A 12,549-nucleotide genomic window follows, 5' to 3' on the forward strand; every position below is an offset into this window, starting at 1 on the left:
ACAAGAGTCGCAGTACGGTATTTTAGTTCTATAAAGTATACTAGATTCCTGAGAATACAAGTTATTTTGAAAGAGTAGATCAGCATTTAAGCTGGTGATTTCATAAGTATTTTAGTTCTATAAAGTATACTCTATGTTCTTGGAAAAGTTCGCTTGTTCCTCCAGAAAATCCTATATTTCCTGAGGTGATAAACTGATAACCTCAATAGTTCCCTCTGCAATTACTTAGTTTATTCTAGTTATATATAACCTAATATCGAATGGACAGTTAAATGGGTGTATCTGCTCTAAGCCCACAACCAAACAAGGAACAGGAAGTAAGGCGGAAGTCACACATTTCACTGTCAATCGGATATTACTTATGTATAACTCTGATGTAAAAACTAAGGAATTATAGAATTAACCACTAAAGGTCCTTTATATTATACTAGTTTAAAGAGAGTGAATGATTAAGTTCCATCTAATAAGTAGTTTTAAATCCCCATAAAACCGTTTGTGAATAGTAGTTTTAAATCCTCATAAAACCGTTTTTGAATAGTAGTTTTAAATCCCTATAAAACTGTTTCTGAATAGTAGTTTTAAATCCCCATAAAACTGTTTCTGAATAGTAGTTTTAAATCCCCATAAAACCGTTCCATTTGTAAAAGTAGTTTAATCCCATAAACCGTTTCATTTGTAAAAGTATTCTTAGTTATATCCGTTCTACAGTAAAACATTGGTATTAATCCTGGAAAATATTATATTATCCATAATACTGATTTTTGGTTTTAAATGTTCCAAAACCAGAAGTACAAGTATATTTGCCATACTTGATTTCATGATACATAGTTTTTACTGTAAGTAAAAACTAACAGAAGGTATATTTGGTCAGTAAACTAGGATGTAATTATCTTTTCTTATTGTTTTAAGAGAAGTATATTATTAAGTAATTTACTCGTTGTTTTATCCATGTGAGTTCTATTAACCATACTAATATGACTGATGTGCCTGATGCGACGTTCTTCAGGCGTCGGAAACGATATGACATTTGTCACCCTAGTCCTGCCGGCCAAACTGTTACGAACAGTGAAGGTGCGGGATTGTATGTCCCATATAGGTCTATACACAAATTCACGCTCTCCCTTTAGGAGATTATGGTTAATAAGTCAGGACTTAAGGTCGTACTTAGATAAGTACACCATGAAAAGTATCAAAAATTTATTGTTTCAACGAGATTACGATGTATTAGTACCCTGTGATTGCTAACCCTGGTACGTTGTATTTGTACCCTTTTTAATGCAAACCCGGCATGATGTATTAGTACCCCGTGATTGCTAACCCTGGTACGTTGTATTTTTACCCTTGTTAATGTAAACCCGGTATGATGTATTATTACCCCGTGATTGCTAACCCTGGTATGTTGTATTTGTACCCTTGTTAATGCAAACCCGGTATGATGTATTATTACCCCGTGATTGCTAACCCTGGTACGTTGTATTTGTACCCTTGTTAATGCAACCCGGTATGATGTATTATTACTTCTTTAATATATTATCCATATACTAAAAGTATTATACATATCCTGGTATAGATAAATGAATTGTTAGTAATTTCCTTGGAATAAAAAGTATACATTCGTGAATCATACTTGTATATTTAGTTTTGAATCATAAATTATACCTATTATAATTTATATGTTCTATCTGATTAGCATGATTTCTCATGGATGAAGACCTTTGCTCAACATGATACAAATGTAATGATACCGAATGAAGTAACCTTTTATATTCATATATGTATAATATATATATATACAATTAAGAAGGGAATGACCTTCGGACAAATAACACCACCTTAATTCCACATCCAAACAAGGAAAAGGAAATAAGATAATTCATTAGTCCTAAGCCCTTGAAATCTTATTTATATATTTATCCATATATAAACATGATTTTGGCAATTATAATTTGAAGTAGTTTATAAAACCTTTTTCAAAGAATTTAACAGTATTAAAAGAGTTTACATGACTTTAAAGATTTAACATGGCTTTAAGTCATTTTGGAAGTATTTGGTAATCCTTAAAGCATAAGGAAATCCTTTGTGTGATTATTATCACATATAATTATTAACACAATTTAGATTGTGTTCAACTTGTATTCCCCCCCCCCCCCTCCTAAAAAGCATTTAAAAACCATTAAAAAGGTAGATTATAGGGGTATGAACTCACTTGATAAGTGGTAATTTGGGCAGCGTTTCGTTTCTATAGATGATCTTTCTCGAAGAAATCGCGTGTTTTTTATTAAAAAACGGGCTTTACGCGGGCAGCACTTCGACTGGAAAGAGGTTAGCTTCTTGAGAATTCTGGGGCTTCAGGGCTTGCTTCGGTTTTTTGATACGATACCGGGGCCTTAGGGGGTCGTAAGAAAGTTTAGGGGTTGAAAATGTGAAGAAAGGTGAAAATTTGGGTGAAATATATGAAAAATCCGAGAAGTCTCGCACCCTTTATATAGGGTTGCGAGGGTTCGGTCCGAAGAGAGGAGTGGCCATGCGTGTTCGGACAGGTGGCAAGGGGGAGGAGGAGTCAGCAGCCACGCGTCAGAAGGAGAAGCAAAGCTGGAGGCGGTCTCGGATGCGCGTCGGATCAGGAGAGGACCGAACTTCGGTCCAATCAGGAGCTGCCACGAGCACTTCAGTCCAATCAGAAGGTGGCACGCGTCGGACACGGGGAAGCCTTGCATGCGACGTGACATGGCCAAAGGGTGACCATGCGATTTTTCCCGGTTTTCAACATTTTTCGATTTTCGTGCCAAAAACTTGCAAAATTCAAAACTTTCGCATACGAGCTCCGTATTCGACGTTCTTTATATGCACGCGTAGGTAAAATTATACTCTACGACTTTCGTTTAGACTTCGTCGGCTAGTTTTTAATTTATTTTTAATATTATTATTTTTAACAGACCGGGACAGGAAATCCCTTAAAAATTCATAACTTCTTCATCCGACGTCTGTTTTCGTATATATCTTTTTACCGTTGTACTACTTTTTACGATACCTTCGATTCTCGTTTAAGTGTGTCAGCTAAATATCGATCGATTTTTATTTTGAATTTTTAGCTGTCTACTGCTAAACCGAAACTTAGAAAAAATCATAACTTCCTTATACAAAGTCAGATTTTTACGTTGTTTTTATGAAAGTTCTCGGTTTAACATATTCTACAAATTTCATTTAGATTGTTAAGGCTAAAAAGTTTTTTATCGAAAATTCACATTTTACATTGACCAGTGTTTTACCGGTTTTGTCGCGGATCTTCGATTGGTCATAACTTCTTCGTTATAACTCGGATTTCAGTGTTCTTTATATTTTTGGAAACCTTGTTACAATCTCTACCACTTTGTTCATCCCAATTATGATTATTGATCAATTTATTTTTGACCTAAATTTAACTGGTGTTACATATTAGTGATAATAATCAGGATCTTACGATATGTTTAAGGATCCTGCGGCCTCAGGAATATTAAGGATGTTGAATATAATTCTGGAATCCTGCCCCTCAAAAAGGAAAATACAATTAGCGGCGACGGGCAAGTATTGTTGGCGAGAGGTCTTTTGCAGCAACGATAGGCATTAGCGGTGACAAGTCTTTTGCGGCGACGTTGAGCAATAACAGCGACATATGGAATATTTGCAGAGAGGCAACAACGGCGACCTTTTGACGGCGACGCATCGCCGCAAAAGCTGTTAGCAGCGACATTCCTCACTTTTGCTCGCATTTCTTGTAGTGATGGGAAAGGGAAAAACATTGTTTATTTCATTGCCAATTAAAACTGAGAAATTACATAGCTGAAAAAAAAAAATAATCATGAACCAATAGAAAACTAAAATGACAGACCACAACTCCATGACTTCTTAAACAAACTTTTCACACTCACTAATGCAGAAATTAAAGACTGGTGGCAACGATTATTTGAATAAGATAACAATAATTGGAACTTGATATGTCATGGACCAATATCATACATATTAGAGGATAAACGAGGGCATAAAAGGACGTCAAGTGGTGTTGCTTTGCCGTTAGTCATACCCATGCTTTCCGTCATATCAACATGTTCCTCTGATGGTTTTTTTATCGTAAATTGTTGTATCAAACTAGCTAGCGTTAAACCCAAAGCCTGCAGGGAAAAGGAAATACCAGGGCACATTCTTCTGCCAGTACCAAAAGGGAGCAATTCATAATGGTTTCCCTTGACATCGATATCCTTGTGAGTTGTCAAGAATCTCTCAGGTTTGAATTCCTCGGGATCTGACCATATATTTGGGTCACGTTGCAACTTCCAAAGATTTACCAAAAGACGAGTTCCTTTTGGAATGTTGTAACCACCCACAATACAGTCCTCTACTGACTCGTGAGGAACAGAGAGAGGTCCAGCAGGGTATAAGCGGAAACTTTCTTTGATGATGGCATTGAGGTAGACCAAGTTCTTCAGGTCTGACTCCTTCACCAGTCTGTCCCTTCCAACATGTTCATCAATTTCCTCTTGGGCAATTTCTAATGATTTTGGGTTGTTGAGCAACAATGCTAAAGCCCACGTTAATGTCGCGGATGTAGTCTCGGTGCCTGCTACTAGGAGTTGCTGTGAATAGGAATATACATTAAACAAATATTTAAATGAATCACGAAACAATGAGATAAAAATATTGAGCTTACTAGACATGTCGATTTGATAATTGTATCTTCGTCAAAACCCTTGAAATCACCTTCAAAAGCACCTTGAACAATGGAAATTAGCACATGCATGAAGTCTTGGTTCCCTTCGTGTTGTATAGTTTTACTCTCCTCTCTGTGCTCCTTTACATATCGGTCAAAAAAATTGTCCAAATCCTTCCGAGTAGTCTTCATTGCCTTTTTGTATCCGCCAACATCCAAATAGCTAAGAAAAGGTATAAAATCAGTAACCACGAATACCCCCAGTAATTTAAATAATTTCCTTGACACAGCCTGAAATTGAAGTCCTTCTTTATCATGGGGAGGAAACCTCTTTCCTATAATTACCCTAACCATGTTGTTTACAAGCAAGTTCCCACACCATTGCTTCATCTCCACCTTCACCATCTCTGAATTTTCATTACGTTTGTTCTTTAGCCAACGATCATATAAATCATTAACAGATGATTTAAGTTCTGAAGCTCGAATATGTCCAAGCATCTCAACTCTTCGTTGAGAAAGAACCTCTAGCACGACCATCTTGCGTACTTTTCGCCAATAGTCGCCATATGGAGCCAGGCCAAATATAGAATAGTTATAGCCCAAGATTTTTGCTCCCGCCATTTTCGGTCGACTTGCAAGGGCTTTGTCATTGGTAGTAAAGCATTCCTTTGCAATCGCTGCATCACTCACCACCAAAGCTTGATGAACACCAAGCTTGATGGTGAAAACAGGGCCATGTTTGTCTGCCATGCCACCTAAAACCTTGTGAGGTAGCTCAGGTCCACCTAAAAGATGTAAGTGTCCGATTATCGGCCATGCCCCTTTTGCTTGCGGTGGTTTTTGGTTCTTCCCTGTCTTTACACTCTTTCTGTGGAGTAATAAACGGTATCCAAGAATAGAAAAGATTGTTGCGACAGTCGTTGATACTATGAGGTAGAACTGCATGGCTGAGACGCTGAGTGAGCGAAATGGATGTGTTGTTATATTTATGAGCAAACCTTTTCTATTTATAGGCAAACTGAAAATCTATAATGAGGGAGCTATTATTGATATAGGGATATAGTCGATTATAAATCTTTTCAATATACTTTTTTAATGTGCACTAACAATGGGTTGTTTTTAATGTGCAAACATTTCCTATTTGGGGTAATCTGATTATAACCCAACCAACTTTTTTTTTCCTATTTTGCTTGTTAAATAGAGGAATGAAGGCAATTATACGCGGTGAAACCTGTTACGTACATTCCATTGTAAACATGTGACCTCAAAAATAGGTACCATGGTACTATACTATCATTTATTCATTTTCTTAATTTTATTCAAGGCTAAAAAAAATGTCCTCTTTTTTCTCCTTACACTAGTAGAAAACTGGTGCAATAGCTACAGCACAATCCGTAGCTATTCCGTAGCTATAAGCAGATAGCTACGGAATTGCTACAGAAAAATGTTTGTTGCATAATGGCCCGTGGCTAATTTATAGCTACGGAATCGCTACGGAATAACTACGGAATTTTCCGTAGCTACCATAGCTACGGAATAGCTACCGAACTAAATAGCTACGGATTTCCTACAGAATAGCTACGGAAATGGATAGCTACAGAATAGCTACGGAACTAAATAGCTACGGAATAGTTACGGATCCAAATAGCTACTGAATAGCTACGGAACTAAATAGCTACGGAAATCCGTAGCTATTCCATAGCTAACATCGTTTTATTTAAAAAAAAATTAAAAATTAAAAATTTTCCAATTTTTTGTCAAATAACACATTCATATTTGTCCCAAATACCATATAAAATACATCAAAGAACGTCCCTAATACCAAGTTTGACACATTCCATTCCATTGTCCAAAATACCATACAAATGTAAGCACTAACAAAACACACAAACAATACCAAGTGTTTACAAATTCAATTCTTCCAAATACCATACAAACTAAGCACTAACAAAACAAAAAAACAATATCAATTACAAATTCAATTGTTCCAAAATACTTATCAGTTGTCCTCGGGTGGATTATAGGGGGACCACAAGGTTCATTTCCAGACATATTCATAGCTACAAGTTGGTGACGAAATAGATAATCATGTATAGTAGAGGTGTGAAAAAAACGAAGCGAAAAAAACGACGTTTGGTGCCCAAAAAATCGAAAATAAGAAAAATCTGTAGCTAATACGTAGCTAATTAGCTACGGATTAGCTACGGAATTTTCTTATTTTTGATTTTTCGGGCACCAAACTTCGTTTTTTTCGCTCCGTTTTTTTCACACCTCTATTATACATGATTATCTATATTTTTACCAACTTATAGCAATTAATATCATTCATAAAGTTGTGTGCACATACGGGATCCATTACTCGTTTAGTGGTTTAACACTATAATATTTATGAATACGTTCATATACATCTCACAAACACTTATATATACACATATACACGTACACATATACCATAACTCATTCATGTGTATAAATATACATATACAAACATAATCCATCACAAGTTGGTGAAAAGTATATGCATTACAATCTTAAACTGTGAAACGAGTACTTGATCCCGAAGGGGCACACGACTTTATGAACGATATTAATAGCTACAAGTTGGTGAAAATAAAGATAATCATGTATAGTAGAGGTGTGAAAAAAACGAAGCGAAAAAACGACGTTTGGTGCCCGAAAAATTGAAAATAAGAAAAATACGTAGCTAATCCGTAGCTACTTAGCTACGGGTTAGCTACGAAATTCTAACGGAAAGCGTACTTGGTAGCTAATCCGTAGGTAATTAGTATCCGTAGGTATTCCGTAGCCATTCCGTAGCTAATTAGCTACGGAATAGCTACGGATTTACTTCGGTAGCTATTCCGTAACTAATTAGCTACATAATAGCTACGGACCCGTATCCGTAGCTATTTCGTTACTAAACTAGGGCATCCCATTCTGTAGCTGATCCGTAGCGATTCCGTAGCTAATTAGCTAGGGAAATTTTCCGTAGGAAAACGTCATGTTTTCTAGTAGTGTTATCGACGTGAAGATTTCTTCAAAATCCCACCGCACCAATAAGAGCCATCCACATAATTCCACTTGTTCTCTGCCATACCCCTTCGTGAACTCTTTCACATCGTCAAGTTCTTATGGAGGAGGGAGTCATTCCCTCCCAACTCACCCAACCCACTGCCCCATCAGTTTTTCTCTTTCATTTTTCTCTAACTTTTCCAACCCACAACACACGGAAACCCTATCTTTTTCAACCCACTCAACCCATTCAATTAAAAAAAATACAAAACAATCAAGGTAAAATCTTAATTAGCAATAGAGTTACCGTCGGTACCACTCCCTTTTCAACGGGTTGTTTAATTGGTTTCACTACTTTCTCTCTCTCATTTTCTCTTGTACCATGTGTTTTAAAAGTTATACCTTAGTTGTTTTGTATTTTTTTTAATTGAGTGGATTGAGTGCGTTGAGAAAGATATGAGTTCCGTGTGTTGTGGGTTGGGAAAGATAAAGAAAAAGGAGAGACAAAAATTGATGTGACAGTGGGTTCGGTAGGTTGGGAGGGAATGACTGCCTCCTCCCTTAGAGCTATCTTTCAGATTTCAAGATTTCGGATATCAAGTTCACGACTTCATATTTCAGATTTATGGTTTTATTTCCGATCGATTTGGTTTTTGTTCACAGTTTTAAATTAGGTAACGGTTTTTGTTACCAATTTTCATTTTCAGTCAATAACCTAGATGAACGATTGAAGAAGGTGGGTTCGATTTTCATGAAACTTGACCATTGCTCAAAACGTTTTCATTCACTTTTACAGAGAAATGACTGAACTTTAAAATATTGAAACGAATGGTGGAGGGTGGGTTGGAGCTTGGAGGAAGATGAATGGTGTTGTTGTCGGTGGTGGTGGTGGGAGGTGAAGATGGGTGAATCTATTAACACTTAATCTGATTCCCTCTATGTTGTATTATGTATATTTATCACATGCGTTATTTATTTTGAATAATTAGATAGAGATAGAAATAGTCTTCCATAATTGTTGTAACAGAACCAATATTATCGGATCCCTTCTGTATATGTATTCGACTTTTCATTCAATAAACTCATGTTTTCAATCACTACTTTTATATGGTATCAGAGCTTCAATCTGAGTTTTCCAACTTATGTAATTGGTGGATAGTAATTTGAGTGATGGTGGGAATTGAACGACAGTGAGAGATGGAGTTTTGAGAGGTAGAGTATGAATAATAAAAGAAGAAGAGGAACTGTTTTTGGTGCTCATGATGAGAGATGGTTGCTGGGAAAATATATTTTAGGACTCTTGGCTGATACCATATAAAAGTAGTGATTGAAAACTTCATTTTCATTGAATGAAAAGTCGAAGCGTTGCATATTGGGAAAGATATTTTTAAAATTAAAAAATAATTTTTAAATAAAAGAATCAATAGAAAAATCCACGTGGACGCCATGTCAGCGCCACATGGACCACTTCCGTTGACCAAATGCAAAATGGATGCCCATATTGGTAGTGATATCTTTAAAATTAAAAAAAAAAATCTTCAATTAAAAAAATCAATAGAAAAATCCACATGGACACCATGTTAACGCCACGTGGAGTAGGTCCATTGAACAAATGCAAAATGGATGACACCTCACCAACGTAACCAAATGGCCCCTTTATTTTGTGATATTCCCTTAATTAATCAGTAATTTAAAAGTTTAAGGAGCAATATTACCTAATAAAATATATATATATATATATATATATATATATATATATATATATATATATATATATATATATTTATTGACCCATTAAAAATAAGGGAAAAAACTAACATTAACCCTTTCTATTTATAGGCAAACTGAAAATCTATAATAAGGGAACTACATAGTCAATTATTACTCATCAGGCAATCAGATCTTTTCAATATATTTTTTAATGTGCACTACCATATATCTTCTCCCAATCGACAAAGCGTAGGTGATTTTGATTCTAAAAAAGCAACTTTGTCTCTTAAATATGCAGGGAGAATAGCATTTTTAAAATAGTTATTTCTTTTAGATTATTACATTAAATATTGTAATAATATTTCTTAAATGTACAATTCGTTTTTATGTATTATTCGTGGCGGTGTCAATTATTACTGTTTTAATGAATGGTTTTGTAATTTATAAAATGTTATCTGACTGTTTTAGTGACTATTTATGGTTGATATGTTAGAAAATTTTAATGTCCAACCTTTGGACAAACATCATAACGTTAAAAAAAAAAAAAATAATTAATTGATGTTTTCTTCCTTAAGTATTTTCATCAGTGGCGGAGCAAAAAAAAATTTATATGGGGTACATACATTAATCCAAAAAAAATTTATATGGAGTACATACATTATCAAGAAATATTTTATGAATTTATCATATCCGGAATATTAAAAAACATTATAATATCTCTTTAGCTGGGGTACAATAACATAGAACATGTTTACAAATAACTTTTTTTATATACAGAAAAAAATCGTTCACTTTTTGAATACCACGTGAGTTTTCGTTCAATCTCTTTTCTCTCACCAAAAGGCAGGAAATGATCACCTTTCATTACTTTTCACTATTTTTATTTTTTTATTTTTTAATAAAAATATATTTTAAACTCATTTTATAGGGAATTAAATACAATAAATTTTGATATATTTTTTATAATTTTTTAGTAGCTATAAAACTTAATAAATATTAAAAGACTAAAAAAAATACTGACTAATCACACAAGGAGAGAGGGTGAGAATAGACTCCCCTCACTCTTTTTCCCGCACTCGTCTTCCCTCACCCTCGGTATGGTGTTCCGAGGTGAGGAAAGGTTTCATCACTCCTTTCCCGCTCCATACCCACCGGACTAACCTCTCAATATGAAAATCGTTCATTACGGCTAGGCCATAGACTATTTGTATACAATATCATTATATAATATCAAGTTGATATTTAGAATTCTACAATATACGACATTTTGGAAACGTAAATTTACCGACCGATTCAGCCGGTGAAATCGAGAATGTTGAAAAACCGTTTGTTAATAAACTGAAAAGAGGGTTCAATCCGCACATTAAAAAACCAATTCAACATAAAAACATCAAATAAATCTTACTATGGTAAAGATATTTACTTTGACCCTGTCTAAACAAGATACTTGCTCCAAAATGTTATAAATCCATTTTTGTTTCCTGGATTTTTATTTCAATTTCATATTTTATTGGTATTTTAATTTTGGAGATTTTCTTTTATTTTTATCTTTAATTATGACATATTTACGACGTCATCTGATTTTCTTGGACTAGTCCCACTGATTAAACACTGAACTGATAAAACCGATATTTAATAAAACACCGTTTCAGTTTTCAAATCATTAATATATAAGTTACGTATAAACATATTTTTATTTTAGATAACCAAATTACTTAAATATATTATATTAAAGTAGACAATAACATTATTTTATTAAAATACAAAAGTAAACTTATAATTGATATGATAAATCTTATAATTTAAGTATATTAATAAATGTGAATAACATGATTACTTTTATTTTTATATGAATCAATATAAAATTTAAGTAGATTATTATAATATTAATCTGGTTGAACATCCAATCCATTAAAATACCGTTTCAGTTTTCAAATTATTGGTAGTATAGTTAAACTACGTATAAACTAATTTATATTTTAGATAACCAACTTACTTACTAAAATATTAACATATTTTTCATTAATAGTAGACAATAATATTATTTTATTAAAATACAAAACTAAATCTATAGTATTTTATTCAACTGGGCGGAAACACACTCCAGTTTCACCTTTCAGGGTTTATGTTGAATGGGGCCGAATTCTATCGGAGTCCAAAGCAGTGAAGCCTTTAATGGGTATCTGAGTTTCTAAGGATATTATTGTTATCTCTTCGGGTAGGGGTAGAAACTGGGTTTGTTAGGTGTTACAGCATACTACCCTATCGGATGTCATTGCCCGCTATACCAAACCGTCGTTAAAAAAAAACTAACAAATAACCATAATTTTATAATTGATATTATTTGTTTTATAAGTTTATAGTATATATATACTTAATTTTTATATTGATCTATAGAAAAATAAAAATAATCATGTTATTCACATTAACATATATATATATATATATATATATATATATATATATATATATATATATATATATATATATATATATATATATTAATGTGAATAACATGATTATTTTTATTTTTCTATAGATCAATATAAAAATTAAGTAGATTAGTATAATACCAAGCCTCCGAATTATAATATAAAACAATTATTTTTATTTATTGTATTAATTAAATATTAAACAAATAAAGGAATGTGAAATATAAAATGACATTATACTTCCTATAATTGCATGTTATTTTCTTTTTTTATTCAAAATTAATATCTCAAAGGATAAAAGTCATATAACTAGACATAAAGGAGGTGATGAATATAGTCAAAACAAAATTTCCAATTTTTATTACAATTTCTTTAATTAAATTTAGAAATTAATAAGTTAATTTAAATGTAAATCTAAACGCACGATATACTCTAAATACAAGAATAGTTATTGAAAAGATTATTGTTACCGTAGCAAAACAATGTTTCGTATATTGATTTAAATAATCCTCGTGAATTTTTTTTTTTCCTTTCAAAGATACGAACTTATGTTTTTAGGTTTTAAAAGGTAATTATGGAAAATTTGAAGGGGTCATCATGTGACCCCATCCTAATCATCAGTTTGCATATGCCAGATGTTTCTTTCTCTATTGTGTCCCATCTTTATCCTATCTCGTGTTTCTCTCTTTAAAATCCACCATCTTTCTCAAC

General features: G+C 33.4%; 1 protein-coding gene across 1 annotated transcript; it reads right to left on the minus strand.

The window, feature by feature from the left end:
* Window positions 1–3,768: 3,768 nt before the first annotated feature.
* Window positions 3,769–5,652, minus strand: LOC145108434 (cytochrome P450 CYP82D47-like). Its single transcript, XM_079045456.1, has 2 exons — window positions 4,685–5,652; window positions 3,769–4,610 (listed from the first exon to the last, which is right to left on the minus strand). Exons 1-2 carry the CDS (start codon window positions 5,627–5,629, stop codon window positions 3,978–3,980), a joined length of 1,578 nt encoding a protein of 525 aa, XP_078901582.1. The 5' UTR covers window positions 5,630–5,652; the 3' UTR covers window positions 3,769–3,977.
* Window positions 5,653–12,549: the final 6,897 nt, after the last annotated feature.

The sequence above is a fragment of the Lactuca virosa genome, chromosome 4, assembly GCF_052849685.1.
Source record: "Lactuca virosa cultivar CGN04683 chromosome 4, Lactuca_virosa_CGN04683_v6, whole genome shotgun sequence".
NCBI classification, from domain to species: domain Eukaryota; kingdom Viridiplantae; phylum Streptophyta; class Magnoliopsida; order Asterales; family Asteraceae; genus Lactuca; species Lactuca virosa.

Bases quoted from the DNA above. Each gene is read 5' to 3' on its own strand.
- LOC145108434 (XM_079045456.1), bottom strand. From the start codon at position 5,629: ATGCAGTTCTACCTCATAGTATCAACGACTGTCGCAACAATCTTTTCT. The intron at 4,611-4,684 runs GTAAGCTCAATA...TCCTATTCACAG, and splicing joins TTATCAAATCGACATGTCTA to CAACTCCTAGTAGCAGGCAC.